General features: G+C 36.5%; 1 protein-coding gene across 5 annotated transcripts in view; it reads left to right on the top strand.

Annotated features, from left to right (window-relative positions):
- The window catches only part of MYBPC1 (myosin binding protein C1), an 86,843-nt gene that overhangs the window by 37,222 nt on the left and 32,580 nt on the right, over positions 1 to 17,041 (top strand). For all 5 annotated transcript variants that reach the window (XM_012772651.3, XM_012772650.3, XM_012772649.3 and 2 more), the window contains 8 exons: positions 5,171 to 5,337; positions 7,122 to 7,254; positions 9,715 to 9,839; positions 10,742 to 10,847; positions 12,094 to 12,260; positions 13,689 to 13,851; positions 14,808 to 14,914; positions 15,243 to 15,376. In XM_012772651.3, the coding sequence (XP_012628105.1) occupies positions 5,171 to 5,337; positions 7,122 to 7,254; positions 9,715 to 9,839; positions 10,742 to 10,847; positions 12,094 to 12,260; positions 13,689 to 13,851; positions 14,808 to 14,914; positions 15,243 to 15,376 (1,102 nt within the window). The remainder of the gene's footprint in view (positions 1 to 5,170; positions 5,338 to 7,121; positions 7,255 to 9,714; positions 9,840 to 10,741; positions 10,848 to 12,093; positions 12,261 to 13,688; positions 13,852 to 14,807; positions 14,915 to 15,242; positions 15,377 to 17,041) is intronic.

Here is a 17,041-nt window from a genome sequence, read left to right as displayed (position 1 = left end):
TGGGGAGATTTGAAAACTGAGACATAAAACTTAAATACCAAGAAACTTCTAAGACAGTACATATGATTAAATAAATAAAGTCTCCATTCTCCTGCCTTATTTACTACTTGACCAAAAAATCAATTTCACAATTTTCGTAGAATTCTGTAGAGATATATATATATTTTTTTTTTAAGAGGCAGACCTGCTTTAATATACAATTTATGATTTAGCATATTTCTTCAAATCTAAGACACCTTTGATTTTAAGATACGCCAGTATTTTATAAAACACTAAGCAATGGAAAAACCATTCATGTAAAACTGTAAGTGGTTTATGATACACTATTGATTATAAGATGCATTCTTATTTCAGATATGTCTAAAATGCCCCAAAACTGTGCATTTTAGAAGCGATAAAATGGAAATAAATGTTTAGTATTATCACTTATTCACACTCCCTTGACATTGTTCTCTCTTGGAATCAAATGTATAAAATTTCATTATGGATATTTAGCACATAATAATTTTATAGGATTTCTGTCCACATATATGCATGTTATATAAACATATAATATTTTATATAAAGTTGTACATATCTACATATTTACTGTAGTGCAGAAGCAACAAAAATGATTTTTGCTGGGATTGTGTTTTATCTAGCAAATTTGTGAATAAAGAGTAAAATTGCAATTCTAAATTAACAGCATATAATATCAGTTTATATTTAGCTTTTCAGATTTTAAAATTACTTTTAGTGCTTCCTATGGTTGTTAAAGGAACTCAAGTACACATATGCTTCACAAGTTATAAGTACAATAAACTAGGCTTGTGTATATTCTCAGTTTAGTTGGATGGCTTTATTCAAGCCCTTGTGAATGAAAAATTCACCCCAGCCCTCAACATTTAGGTTGAGAACAGAAATATTAACAGGTATGATTTATTAATTACTGATGGATATTAGTCAATCAATAGACTGTGGCAATATCAAATACATCTTTCTTCCTTTGGATACTTCAAATAATCATTAGTATCTATAATATTAATTCCCCAAATGCATTCAAAGCAAATAGTATATGAAGTGCCCTTAAGTGAGCTTTACTCTTCCTCATTTTACAGGTAAGAAATCAAGGTCCAGAGATGTCAAGGGATTTGCCACATGTCACAGAGAAGTTAGAGGCAGGGCAGAGACTCAAATACAAGTTTCCTTTTTCTGAGTCAGCTCGTTTCCTGTAACAAATACCAGCCTGAATCTGACTTTGAAATCTGAATTTGTGTTTATAACACAAATTGACATTTTCGGAAGACAAGAGGGTTTTTTATTCTCTCTGCAATTATTTACTCAACCATGAAAATGCCAAATGCTTTCTTTGTGCAAAATATAATTATGCTAGGTGATATGAAGAAAAGAAATTCAGTGCCTGGCACATAGGAAGGGATGAATAGATATTTGTGAGAGGAAAAAGGGAATGGGAAAAACATGGATTTGAGTCTCAACTCTACCATTTACTAATATGTGACTTTGGTCAAAATATATGACCCCTCTGGGACTTGGTTTCCACATCTGTAAATGTGAAGAATAAAAATTACTTAATAGATTTGTGAGAATAAAAGGCCTGGCTCACAGTGGGTGGTGACTAAATATTCACTTCCAATAAGGAAATGGGACATTTTTCCTTCAGAGCTTATATTCATAAAGTTTATATTCATATATTCATAAAGCTTATATTCATATAAAATACATATATACAATCAATAAAAATGTGATACGGTAAATTAAGTACTATGCTCTGATTAAAAAGGAAAAAGAAAAAAGAACAGACTGGTTCTACCAATAGTTCTAGAATAAAAGAAATCTAATATATGAGCAAAAGAAAATATCATTTAAAAAATGGGCAGCCACTATGTCTCCAGTTCTCATTTTCTTTATATCCCCTAAATATGATTTTGATTCAGAATTAGATTGTTGTTAATGTTATGATGATGTTCATTTGTACTAATCCACTAGTATAACTTTAGAAATCATTGTGTTTTCCTACTAATTTGTGAATTGCATGTGTTTTTATTGTGGTAATGACACAGAGTTACCATTTCTACTCCTCTGAGAATGTGTGGCAAAATCCCTATCAGAGTAAATATCATTACGACCAACATGACTGTACAACAAAAGATCTCCCTGCCCTGAACAAAGCCAGCTGATGTCAAATAGACATTAGCTAAATCCGAGTAAATCTGATATGGGCAGCATCCCATTATGGGATTTGACCTGTATAAATACTGGAAAGTTTTCTTCTACATAAAATTTCTATAGCTGCTATATTCACTAGGACCATTAAGTTATAGAAATTTTGATGCAGATGTAAGTACTGTGAACATTATACAGGTCTATCCCACGGCTTGGAAAGGAATCAGAGATGCCTTTAGAAATTTGGGTTTTTCTCCTCACTGTAACTTAACTGTGCAGACCGGGTTCTGTGCAGCCACCATGGTAAGTAAAGCTATGTCCCAGGTGATTTAAAGAAATGATACAGGTGAGAGCCTGACCTCACATTCCAGTACAAGATAAATGCTTCTTTTTGCAATATGGGATATAATTAAGTGATGGAGAGAAAAGGAAGGACTAGGCAAGAGGTCGTTGTTGTTCTTACATGAAACTTTATAAGATAGGAATGTGGTAGAGTGCAATATAACTTGGTGTTTTAATGAAAACAATAGTGAGGATGATCAGTTTTATGAATCTACCAATAAAACTGGTTCCATAAAAATGATGATCCTTATTACTGGCTTCCTTCATATAAATATTCACCTCCATAAATCTAATATGACTTGGTGTTAACTTGTGCCTCTTGTTAGCTACTTTAATTATATGTAGCTTGATAGCTTTAAATCCTTCCACCAATGTCAGGAGGATACTTGAAATGTGTATATCTGTAATTCTTCTTGGTTAAAATACAAATTTAACATAATCAAGTATGGCATAATTTCCAGTTTGGGGACTACATTTAAGCTGGAATATGACAAAAATAGAGCATTAATAAAGTAAATTGAGAAAACACCCCACAGAGAATATATACATATCCATCTTAATTGCACTTCTCTTCGATTTACTACTAAAATAATCAAAGGATGCATTGGAAGCACAGACTGTTTTCAGGCAGTAGATTTGGTGGATGCAGCAAATTATTACCAATACTCCAATTTCAGGACAAATTTCTTAAATTTTTCAACTTCCCTATGTTAATAAAGGGTCTACATATCATTGGAGCAAGGTGAAGACAACACTTGTATCTTGAGTTTTTAGAGGCACATTTTCCTGTTGTGTTGTCCAGTCCTTCCCATCGGGAATACTGGTGAACCGATGACCTCTCATTTCCTTCCGTTTTCCAGGTTGGCTTCAGTGTCCTCCTATCCCATTGGGCAAAAAGATCTACATGACAATGTAACATGGAAATTAATATTTAGAAGTCACCCTCACCTAATGCCACCCTAAACTCTATGTTAATATTTATATTCTCCTCCCCTCCCCATATACTTTACCCATGATGACAACCCAGTGTTTCCCTCTCAAAGTATACATGGATATAAAGTATACATGGATATAAAGAAGCAACTTTGAAACAGGTGTCACTAATGTGACAATGCAAACATATGTAACCCATCATTCCCTAATATGATAGCATGAATCCATTTTCACATTGATGTATAAGATATATTGACCAATTTTCCAGAAAATTACATCCAAAACAGCATTACTCACAATAAGTAGTCACTGTAACATTTCCAAATTAACCTGATAAAAATAGTAAAAAAAAGTTAAAATCAGGACTATTTAGCCAGTGAAGTAAATCAATTCCTTTAGACTAAGCCTCTTTTCCTAAAGAATATGTATTCCTGAGTTTTGGTTTCATTTTGTGGTTTTAAAACAAGAGAAGACAAGTGTACTTTAAATGTTATTTTTTTTAGTTATACATGTTCTCTATATATTCTACATATTCCTTAGTCAATGATCAAAATTTGGGGTCACAATTTTGATAATTACCCTAAGAAGTTACTTTTCCCCTCGTTTATGGAATCCTAAACTACTTGCTTTACAGTTTAACATTTATGGGTTGTTTTTTGTTTTTTTGAGACAGGTCTTACTCTGTCACCCTGGCTAGAGCACAGTGGTCTCATCCTAGCTCACTGCAACCTCCAATTCCTGGGCTCAAGTGATCCTCCTGCCTCAGCCTCCCCCTAACTGGGACTACAGGCACAAGCAACCAGCCACCATGGCAGGCTAATTTTTCTGTTTTTTGCAGAGACAGGGTCTTGCTCTTGCTCAGGCTGGTCTGGAACTCCTGAGCTCAAAAGATCCTCCCACCTCAGCTTCCAAGAGTGATGGGATTACAGGCATGAGCCACTGCACCCAATCAACATTTATGTTTTATATTTCAAACCCAACCTGCTTCCAAAAAACATTCAAGAGTACTTTAAGATGAAATATGAGAGAATTCCGTTCCCCCCCTGCTAATTTAGAAAGAAAAAATTATTTTTAAAAGCTTTGATATTCACAAAAAGCATATGTAAAACAAATGGAAAACCTTCATGGCAGTTTCAAATGTTTCTGTATTTAAAACACGGTAGAAATGGCTAATGCACATATTAACTAATATGGTAGGAAAAATGCTATTTGCAAAATCGAGACGTTTGAAATGAATGTATTTGTATCGTCTCCCTATTTAGCTAGGGTGTGTACATCAGTGAAGGTAGAAAGGATCATGTTTCTTTCATAAGCCACTATTTAAATCTTTTAGTTCTTAATCCTCTTTTCAAAATGAATTCATCCATATCCTAGATGAAAACCATTCTTAAGTGTCTCAAAATCCCATCTTGTAATTAGACTTTAAAGTTGAAAATAAGTGAAAATATTTTCAGTACATTTCCTGATATCCTTTGCTCTCCCTAAAATTGCATTTTTAACTAGGAATGTGAAACTGTTACTCTAAGTGCACATATTTGATCTTTTACTATCTGGAGAAGTTTCTCTAAGACTTGAGGCAAGGCAAGTAGACTCATTTCTGGGCTTTTAAGTACTCAGACTTGAAAACAGAGCTTTTCACCCTGAAATGAAAACTCAGAATCATGCCCCGACCATCCTTGTCCTTAAAGGGCCAGTACAGCCACTAAACTAGGCTATGGTTCTCCCCGCTTAGGGAGGTGAAGCAGCAGGAGGAAGAACCCGAGATAGACGTGTGGGACCTGCTGAAGAATGCCAACCCCAGCGAGTACGAGAAGATCGCCTTCCAGTACGGCATCACCGACTTGCGTGGCATGCTCAAGCGGCTCAAGCGCATGCGCAGAGTGGAGAAGAAGAGCGCAGGTGAGCACGCCTGCCCGTGAGAGTCAAAGGGCTGGGGGACGTAGCAGCCGGGGGTCGAGTCCTGTGCGCTGCAGAGCCTTGACCTTGACCGTGAACCCCGTCCCGGGCTCCTTCCGTCCCCCACCGGGTTCGGGGTGGGGCTGGATGGGCGTGCAGGGCTTGCGCGCCTCTTTGGTTACCTTTGGCTTCAGGTGTGGAGTTCCCTGCCCCGCACATCGCTGGCTATGCGGGTAGCGGGCAGCTTCTTGAAGGTTTAAGGTAGCAGATCTCCCTCGCTGTCAGATACTTGATTTTCACATAGGCAGAGGACATTCTCCGTCTCTGTCTTAACCATCATACTCTTCCACCCATTCGATGGGGCGTGGGGAGTTCGCTTCCTCACGCCCAGTTCAGTTTCCAAAGTGTCATGCACAACAGCTGTGCTGCTCCCTGGATATCCGAAGTGGATCCAGTTTATTGCGGTTTTAAATTCCTTTTTAAAAGTGGAAAGAAAAAAAGAGAAATGCGTTTTTAATTGATCATTACCTCCTCAAAGTTCCCTACACTGGATCACTGTCAGTTACCGGTTTATGACACATTGGGATAATAATATATCTGCCCTCTTATTGTTTTGTTAATGTTCAAATAGAATTTGAAGACTCTCACAACCTCTTTTAAAAATATGCCCTTTATTTCTAAACGTTCCTGTAAGTTGATTGAGAAATGGCCCCAGAGAAAGACAGAAGGGTTTTGTTGTTCTGTTTACATAACTCAGCCATTTCCATTATCCCAGAACTCCTGGAGTTGTATTTCCAGAGGTGTCAGGAACTGTATAGACACAAACATGGGGATGCCAGGGTGCCAGCTGACATCTCTTGTCCCCACGCTGGCCTTTCTTATTCTTATCACTTACCGTAGTTCTGAATTCATGTTTTAAGGTATGTGATAGATAACTTTTTTTTTTAAGTTAGTGCTTATTTTATCTTGTTAAAATACGAGAAAATGAGCTTGTTTAAGCAACAGTCTGATCGGGTTGGGATGACGGAAATACAAGCATGACAACATGAAGCATTTCACACTTACATGTATTTTCCAAACTGTCTAAATGAGAATTATTATCTTTAAAATCAGAAAAAAATATTAAATGAAATATCAACTCTAATATTATATATCAAAGTTAACTAACCCTGTTTAGGACCTTTCAATGATAATATTTTAAAAAATGTATTCTGTGTTATTTAAAATGTTTGGAAATCCTGAGTTCCTAACCAAGCGGTGTGTTTAAAATGCCACTATTTGGGCAAGTTTCCACAGTACAAAAACTTTGATAAGTCTACTATTTCAATTATTCAAAAGCATTTAATTTGATCTTATGAATCTACTAAACTTATACATTCTATGATTTAAAAAAAAAAACTGTGACAGAGAAGTACAGAAATAATATCAATGATCCCCATAGTAATCATGCTAGGAGAATAAACTTGTTCTTAAAGTTTAATTTAATTTGAACACTTTATATTTGTATATTCCCTGAGGAATCAGGTCATTTTTAAAGCTGCTTCAATTATTCTTTTCTTATGTTTATTCCAAAAGCATTTCAATTTTTAAATTTTTCTTTCAATTTTAAAACTATTTTGTATATAAATTAACACAGAATTCTAAATAAATAGGATAATTTGGAAGGTTTTTCTTCTCTGGGAGTCATATTTTCATATGTTTTTAGGTTCTCATACATTTATTGACTATTTAAAATCATAGTATATATATGCACATATTAATGTATTTTGCTTCTTTTATTCTACCAGCTTTTGCAAAAATTCTTGATCCTGCATATCAGGTTGATAAAGGAGGCAAAGTAAGGTTTGTTGTGGAACTGGCAGATCCAAAGCTGGAAGTGAAATGGTATAAAAATGGGCAAGAAATTCGACCCAGTACAAAGTAAGTGGACTTTGCAAATAATCAGTAATAATCATACAGTTATTAATCAAACAGTAGTTTGACTTAATTATCTGAAAATAAAGGGAATTGTTAGTTAAATTTTTATAATATAAAAATCATACCGAGGGAGAGTAAACATTTAAATCACTTTTTATGTATTTTGGAATCATTACAATTATAGTGCTATATAAACTAAACCTTGTTTTATATTTATATATAAACTATTTCAAGTGGTTCCCAGTTGTGGTTTTGTGTAGCTACAGGTTATATGTAATTATTTCAGAGCATTGCCAAACTTCTCCTAATTTTTTAAAATAAAATTTTAAAATAATTTGAAATACATATTTGATATGCCAACTGGGAATCACACTTTATACTTAGATGACTTTTGTTTTCCCAAAATAGCATCTATAATCAGTGATGGTCGAATACCTTCTATATTCAATTCAGGTACTGTTTTGAGCATTTACTCATAATATTGCATCTGAATAGAACTATTTGATGTTGAGATCTGATGAAAAACAGACCTAAGCCTGTGTTTTATTATATCTTGGCCCTCTCCCAAATAAAGGAGACAGGCTAAAGACAGACTAATCCCTGATGTCTGATAGTATCTCTAGTCTATTATGAAACTACTTTACAGAGATCCTCCTCAGCCTGAGAGATTTTCAACTCCAATATATTTTTTTTTAAGTTAACAGGAGCCATGTGTACATTTATAAAAGACTTTAATCCTGGAAAGCTGTCACTTCTGGAGTACAATTAGGTGGTTTCCAGTTTCTTAATGTGGTCATGCCAAAAGACTGACTTTAGGATGAGGTTTATACCTGCTATAAAAACTCCTTGAAGATGGCCTGAATTTACCAAAAGCATAATTTTAATTGGTTATCTTTACTTAGAAAATGTTGTTTAATATTTTGTCCTTGAAATCTTCAATTTGAAAATTCTCAACTCAGATATTTTTCTAGTCTATTATAATCCCCCAGTGTGCTCCTCCATAATCTAGGTCACAGATAATTAAATTGCATGATACCGGCTTCTAGTTTTTTGTTTGCAAATATTCAATTCTTTCTTAGTAGATGTAACTGTGATATGATAACAACAGTTTTTAAGCTCATTTAAAAAAACATTACATTCTTTTTTTTTTTTTTTTTTTTTTGAGACAGAATCTCACTCTGTTGCTTGGGCTAGAATACTGTGGCATCGGCCTAGCTCACAGCAACCTCAGACTCCTGGGCTCAAGCAATCCTTCTGCCTCAGCCTCCCGAGTAGCTGGGACTACAGGCATGCACCACCATGCCTGGCTAATTTTTTCTATATATTTTTAGTTGACCAATTAATTTCTTTCTATTTTTAGTAGAGACGGGGTCTCGCTCTTGCTCAGGCTGGTTTCGAACTCCTGATCTTGAGTGATCCGCCTGCCTCGGCCTCCCAGAGTGCTAGGATTACAGGCATGAGTCACCTTACTGGCCAAAAAAACAAAAAACAAAAAACTATCACATTCTTTAGAATTAGTGCATATATTAGTGATTGAGGTCATATCATTGCTTAAATTATTTAATCATTTATTCATCCCCAAAAATCTACTGTATCACTGGGCTAGACAATGAATGAAATATATGTCAATGAATAAGATCAAGTCTCTGCTCATCTATAAAGTACATGAATTGGTTGTTTAAGGAATGTACAGACTTAAAAATCTCTTTGACACCCTCAGCCAACTCTATTTTTCAACAGTGAGTTAAAAAGTTTAAACAATACATATGTGAGTACCAATTTATATTTGAAATAAAAACCTTATATAAAAGAAAATTATAGCAGAAATTAAATATGATGCATAAATATGCATACAAACTATATGCTATAAAGATTAAAATTGGTTTTTGTTGAGTCGATTAATAAAACGTGGCATGTAAAAAGAAATAAAATATTTATTAAAAAAATAAATAGGCCGTGCACGGTGGCTCACGCCTGTAATCCTAGCACTCTGGGAGGCCGAGGCGGGCACATTGCTCAAGGTCAGGAGTTCGAAACCAGCCTGAGCAAGAGCGAGACCCTGTCTCTACCATAAATAGAAAGAAATTAATTGGCCAACTAAAAACATATATACAAAAAATCAGCTGGGCATAGTGGCGCCTGCCTGTAGTCCCAGCTACTCGGGAGGCTGAGGCAGGAGGATGGCTTGAACCCAGGAGTTTCCGGTTGCTGTGAGCTAGGCTGACACCACAGCACTCTAGCCTGGGCAACAAAGTGAGACTCTGTCTCAAAAATAAATAAATAAATAAATAAAATTGGTTTTTGTTTGATGTTAAACCATATAAGATATGCTACCTAAATGGCAGATCAAAATTACATCCCTGACTTTCAAACATTACCAAACCATAAGCTAAATTTGCTGGTAATAAAGAAAAGAATAAAATCAAGTTCACAGACTGTTTTTCTTCCTCCTGTTGCAAACAGATATATCTTTGAACATAAAGGCTGCGAAAGAATCATGTTTATCAATAACTGTGCGCTGACAGATGATTCAGAGTATTATGTGACAGCTGGAGATGAGAAATGTTCCACCGAGCTCTTTGTCAGAGGTAAAACCAAGTCTCTCACTGCAGTCACCAGGAGCCCTGGGCTCCTTCTCCCAGGGGTAATGATCCCAGTGAAAGTCCCGAGGCGAGCTCTTCGGCTCCAGAGCAGAGGTAGTTGTACCTCCAGCAATGGTCTGGCGTGGGTGCTAGGTGGGCTCAGCGTTGAGGCGCCTCTCCACTGGCAGGTATCACGTGTCCTCTCGAGTTTTCAGGTTTGTTGAAGCCTAGAAAAGCCAAGGGGAGAAAAAAACTGCTGAATAAATATGTTTCGTGGTTTTGACGCAAGCCAAGTACTATTCTGCAAAATAATTATTCTAGTTATAGCTTCTGAAACCCAACAGACTTCACTGGATAATCCTCGTTTCGCACACTCACTGATCACAGATAGATTTCTCCTGAAACTAGCTTCATTAGTGAGTGGTTGGCACCGAGCGCATGAAAGACCATCATTTGCTAAGACGTTGTAAAAAGAGCTGGAGGCTGGGAATGAAGCCACATCTCACTATTTTCTTTATGAGAAATCTGAACTCTGAAATCTCTGTCATGCATGTAGAACCAGAATTAAAGAATGTGAGTGTTATATGTTCTCCCTCATCAGAAATGTCTACCACCTGGTATCTTATTTGCTAAAAAGGATATTTGATACGTGTTTTGTCTACTCTCCAGAACAGTAATTTATGTGATTTGGAGAGTTCTGAGAAAATTGGGAGAATTTACCCAGAGTTGTCAGCTATTTACTTTGTCAAGAACAGACATTTAAAAAAAAAAAATTCACTTATTGTCTACTACCATGTGAACCGTAGATGATACTTTCTTAATGTTGGTTTTCATCTGTGAATAAATCAGGGCTCATGGGGTAGGCTTTGGATATTTAATGACTCTTATTTCTTCTTTTTTCATACCAGAGCCTCCAATTATGGTGACCAAACAGCTGGAAGATATAAACGCTTACTGTGGGGAGAGAGTGGAATTGGAATGTGAGGTATCTGAAGATGATGCCAATGTAAAATGGTAAATAGCTTTCCTGAGGTCTGTCCATTTTTTAGTAGACAAAAAATGTGCCTTTATAGTTGACAGAACAGGAAATACAAAAGATTTTTAAGCATATGAAAGGAATCTCACCCTCATTTGTGTTAGTAGAGGTGATAACAAAAAGTATACAAAAATACTGGGTGTTTTCCACTTACGCAACTAAAAAAAAAAATCCAGAAATCCAAATTGGGTACACATGTAGGGAAGTGGGCACTTACTAATAAATGAATGATTCAGGTTTCCTCAGGTCTGTTTGATTCCAAAGCCTCTAGCAGGTCTCTTCTTGTTATGCCATACTGGCAACTTACATGGAATAACATATTTATACATTTTTCATTTAATCCCTAGTGACTTTGTTGTTACAATATCTCAGAAAAAAATATTTTAGATTAAGAATCACCAATTCCTTTTAAAAGTTATAGCTTTCTTTTTTTTTTGGTCAGGTGGAGAGTGTTTTCTCAGGTTTCTTGTGAGTAACCTCAAAATTAAAAACTAGAAGACTTAAAATCTTAAAATAAATTGTTATGTGGAAAAGTATAGCAAATTACATAGCAGGATTTGTAGTGAGATTACAAATTATATCTACTACAGGTACAGAGTAGATTGTTTATTCTAATCCACAACCGTAGTTATCTTTTAAATGCCTTAAATGGGACTATTCTCACTAGTGTGCTTTTAGAGCCCAAATGTGGGTAATAGCCACTCTTAGCAGCTGCATCTGACTGGTTTTGAGTAGGAAGTGGATCATGTTCTTTTTTTTTTTTTTTTTTTTTGAGACAGAGTCTCACTCTGTTGCCTGGGCTAGAGTGCTGTGGCACCAGCCTAGCTCACAGCAACCTCAAACTCCTGGGCTCAAGCAATCCCTCTGCCTCAGCCTCCCAAGTAGCTGGGACTACAGACATCCACCACCATGCCTGGCTACACTTTTCTATATATTTTAGTTGTTCAGCTAATTTCTTTCTATTTTTAGTAGAGACGGGGGGTCTAGCTCTTGAGGATCACGTTCTTTTAACATAATCTTGTAGACAATACTTGTTACATTATGAATCTATTGATGGATAGATTGATTGATTCACACATTGTTTAATTCAACAATTAGTTCTTTTGTATCTGCTATCTGCCAGAAACTCTGCAGAATGCTGCAATATAGCAGTAAACAAGACTAACAATGTCTTTTTCCTGAAAGATGTTTCATAAAACTTTTTTGTAATTCATTTTAACTCAGGTTCAAGAATGGCGAAGAGATCATCCCTGGTCCAAAATCAAGATACCGGATCAAATGTGAGGGCAAAAAACACATTTTGATCATAGAAGGAGCAACAAAAGCTGACAGTGCAGAATATTCGGTGATGACAACAGGAGGACAGTCTTCTGCTAAGCTTAGTGTTGACTGTAAGTAAGACTTCTTTAGGTGTCTTTTGAGTTGGCTTACTAATGATGTTGTGTTTGTTAATCCAGTTTTAGGAACGTTTCAATTCTATTTGATTTCTACTTGTGGTAGTTTTAAGTCCATAAAATAGATTTCTTTCTAGCTGAGTGTCTATGTCAGATCAGCCTGGGTTTCTGATAAAGGAATCAATCACTCAATTTAATAGTAGAGCATCCATACTCGGGAGAAAGTATAAAAATCACCTGCTAGAAAAGTTACCCAAATGATTATAATCCGAAAACCATATAAATAGGTGGTAAATACGTAGGTAATGATATCAAATCCTGATAAGTGTTTGCTATCTATTCATTAAATAAACACCCAATACTCTGCAATGACATTTGGGGTAAAGAAGAAAGTTATTCAAACCAAAGGGGCTCAATTGAGAAGATTGTAAGAGCTCATTTATTAATAGGCCTCCAAGGCATTGGAGAATCAAGGTACTTCCCCAAATCCCCTCAAGCAGTAGTTAGTTATCAATAGCAGAATTTCTCCCAGTTGGCCATGAAGATTAAAATAGCAAATATCTCAGGATGATTGGTAATACAAACAGCAGAAATCTTGCTTCCGTCTTTCTTAGTCCGGTTGCAGTTCATATAATGTGACCATTAAATTATTCAGAAGCAATCTCAGTACACTCCTTATGTTACAACTGTGGCCATTTAACATCAAAAAGTTTTTCAACCATAGGCAGATCCTTATCTGATATTTGTACCCATTTAAGGCAATTACAGTCAGTTCTGCTATAATGCCACGTATGCCTTTCTAAAAATTATTATGTTATGCAAAGTTATGCAATAAAAAACCCACAATGTATAGAGAGAATGAGATTATTGGCACAACACTCAAGAACTTTGTCAGCATCACATTTAAAAAGTAAGATAAGAACCTAATAAAAAACAATAGCACAGTTAATGGTTAATAATACCACTATCAATATGGCACTTACCTTCAAAAAGACCTAAAATTTGCTTGTGGAAGTGGTACTTCTGGAAATGTTGTGGCTTGTGAGCTATTGTGAAATAGTAGAAGGATTATTTGAAATCAGATGGATAGTTGTAACCTCAGATGTGAATGGGTGTGGCTTATATCACATGAGTGAACTGAGGTAGCTGCTGGATGTTCGAGGTGTGCATCTGTACATTTTGTGTGTTCCTAGCTGGCTCAGTTCCGTTGGGTGCAGTTTTCTGCATTCACCCAGTTTTTCTAAGGAATGAAATCATGCATAATCAAATGTGAAATTGTCCTCTAATAAATCAATTGCATTGGGACAAATTTCTTATTTTCAAACAAGCATTATAGCAGAACAGCATGTACCATTGTGAAATGCCACCATGTTGGCCAGTCTAGAGTTTGGGTTTGGCACTTGTGATGTTCTATCATTTTTATAGTGAAACCTCTGAAGATTTTGACCCCTCTGACTGATCAGACTGTAAAAATTGGAAAGGAAATCTGCTTGAAGTGTGAAATCTCTGAACATATACCAGGAAAATGGACTAAAAATGGCCTGCCTGTTCAGGAGAGTGACCGTCTAAAGATTGTTCACAAGGGAAGGTAAGCAAGCCCTGTGACTCACAAGTAAGGGTTAGTCTCCATTTCCACTTTCTCCACTGTCTAAATTACATATTGGCGAGGATATTTGGAAAGTAGCCATAGGGAGATGCTCTATTTCTGGTTCTTTGCTTCTAACCAGCAAGAACATGTGATTCCTGTTGTCCAGCTTGTCCTACTCATGATCCTATATCTGCACTTCACACTATGGTGCTCTGTCCACTCAAAACCCATTGACTGCTTTTTCCTCCTAAACATGAAGTTAGAGGAATGATACTGAATTCTGGTTGGGGACCTGGTCAAATGGACTCTCTTTAACCAAGAAGTATCACATGACCTTCCCACAAATCTTTTTTTGGGCAGGGGGGCATAGTATCCTAGACTCTGGCAAAGATCTAAGGCGAGGGTTTTAATCTTGGATCTGTGGACTCCTAGGATATCATGAACAGACTTCAGGGAGCCCCATAAATCCTCTGACAATTCTGTGTGTACAAAAATACATACTTTCTACAAAGAGAGGATCCATAGTGTCCACCAGATAGCTGCTGGTTCATAACCTCTATAAAGTTAAGGACTGCTGCTCTTAGAGTTTGTCATATAAAGCCAAAATCAAGATTATTCTTGGTAATCTCTTGAATCTTAAAGTATAGTATTATTGATATAAGCTATTTTAGCCTTTTTAAAGTTATGAGATGAAAAAAAGGAATAACAGACTCACCCTTGCATACATAATAAGCAGATTGTATTTGTAGAGATAATTGCATATAGTCCAAAACTGAGATTTAATTTGGATCAATAAATAGGATAATTAAGGCTTCATATCTTCCCTCTCCCTCTCTCTCTCCCCCTCCTGTACTACACAAGACAATCAGATAAAATCCAGGTATCTCTTCAGTTTGGGTCATACGTAATCTAAATCTTTGCAAAGTCTTAGAGACATGTTTTTCTTGTTTCCTTAGAATCCACAAGTTAGTGATAGCCAGTGCTCTCATTGAAGATGAAGGTGATTATGTATTTACACCAGATGCCTACTCTGTTACTTTGCCTGCCAAAGTTCATGTTGTTGGTGAGTAGATAAAATAAGTCATTGCACAGTTGTGTTCTTGTTTGTTTTTGCTTACCATGGAATTATAATGTATTCAAAACTATTATATTTAAAGAAAAAAAATACCTCAATTGGTATTAATCTCTACTTATAAATAGTTTACTCTTAAATCTTACAGTAAAAAATGGTTTTTGTAAGGTGCCACACACCAACTGCCTTGACCCCTCTTATATTCCTTTTGACCAGATAGAATGTTGGTTATTACCAACATACTAGCTAAGCACTAGCCCCAGTATTCACATAGAAGTGACTGTTTAATAAATAACAAAGGCCACATTTCATGTTCCAGATCCTCCTAAGATCATCCTGGACGGTCTTGATGCCGACAACACAGTGACAGTGATTGCAGGAAACAAGCTTCGGCTTGAGATCCCCATCTCTGGAGAACCACCTCCTAAAGCCATCTGGAGCCGAGCAGATAAGGTTTGTTCTACACACACACACACACACACATGTACGCGTGCATGCGTGCACACACACTGCCCTCCCTATTTATTCCCTGCCCTCCATTACTCAGATGAAGGGAGAAGGCAAATATACAGGAATGCAGCACAGGTGTAATTCCTTTGAGCAAGAAAAGATAACTGATTTTCAGGCAAATCGGATAATCATTTGTTTACTTTTGTTTTGTTTTTTTAGACAGAGTCTCACTCTGTTGCCCTGGCTAGAGTGCTGTGGCATCAGCCTAGCTCACAGCAACCTCAAACTCCTGGGCTCAAGCAATCTTTCTGCCTCAGCCTCCTGAGTAGCTGGGACTACAGGCATGTGCCACCATGCCCGGCTAATTTTTTCTATATATTTTTAGTTTGTCAATTAATTTCTTTCTATTTTTAGTAGAGACGGTGTCTCGCTCTTGCTCAGGCTGGTTTTGAACTCCTGACCTTGAGTGATCCTCATGCCTCGGCCTCCCAACATTTGTTTACTTTTCATATTAATATTTCTGACTACCAGCTATGTGGCCAAGCATATTTTTATGTACAGTGAACAAGGTCTCATCTTTTATTCCAGTGGGTGTCAGGGGGTGGGATGGAAGAGAAGTAGACAATGGATTAGTAAATAAATAAGTGAACAGAATCACTTTGGACTGTAAGAAGTGCTATGAAGATAATGAAAGAGAATGGTATGGTAGCAAGTGGCTGCACTATCTATGGCAGCCTCTGTGAAGGACAACAAGGAACCCATCATGCAAAGATCAAAAAGAAGAGATTTCCTGGTGGACGCAATACAAGTGTAAAGGCCACGGAGAGAGGCATGGAGAGCCTGGCCTGCTGGAGGAATAGGAGGAAAGCCAGCATGGCTGGGGCAAAGTGAGTGAGGAGGAAAAATAAATTAAGAGTAGTGCCAGCTCAAGTGTGACCCTGTGGCTTCCTATAAAAAATGTTTTACATTTAAAAATCAGACGTGAGACTCTTCCTTTTGACCAGAATTGAGTAAAAGGAATCAGATTTACCCACTCACAGAAATAGCCCCCCCAAATCAACAAGGTATATGAACAGTTGCTTTCAAGATATTGGATATGGGACAATGAAAGACACTGACTCTGAAATATGGTAAACAAATGAGGTGAGCCCTGTAATTGCCCCCACTAGTTAGGCTAACTAGGAAAAAGGGAGAAAAGACCACTTATCAGAAATGAAAGAGGGGATATTACTTCAGATCCCATAGACATTAAGAGGATAATAAAGGAATGTTATTCCTTTGTGTACCCACAAAGGGTATATTTGTGTACCCACAAATTTTATAACCTAGTTGAAATGGACAAACTCCTTGAAAATACAATCTGCCAAACTCACATAAAAATAAATAGGCAATTTGAATAGGACTATATCCATTAAAGAATTGAATCAATAACTAATAACCTTCCAAAACAGAAAGTGCCAGACCCAGATGGGTTCATTGGTGAATTCCACAAAACATTTAACCACTTCGGTACAAGCGTCAACTATAGTCGATGGCCACAGATGAACGTGCACAGTGACTTTAGTCGACAACCGTGATATGACTTTTCTAATTTTTCATTTATCAAAACAAAATTGTGAACATTTAAAAATAATGTAACAAAAACATATATGTATATGTTACCTATTC

The sequence above is a fragment of the Microcebus murinus genome, chromosome 10, assembly GCF_040939455.1.
Source record: "Microcebus murinus isolate Inina chromosome 10, M.murinus_Inina_mat1.0, whole genome shotgun sequence".
In the NCBI taxonomy this organism is placed as follows: domain Eukaryota; kingdom Metazoa; phylum Chordata; class Mammalia; order Primates; family Cheirogaleidae; genus Microcebus; species Microcebus murinus.
The sequence above is the reverse complement of the archived record's forward strand: the minus strand, read 5'-3'. Positions and strand labels throughout refer to the sequence as shown.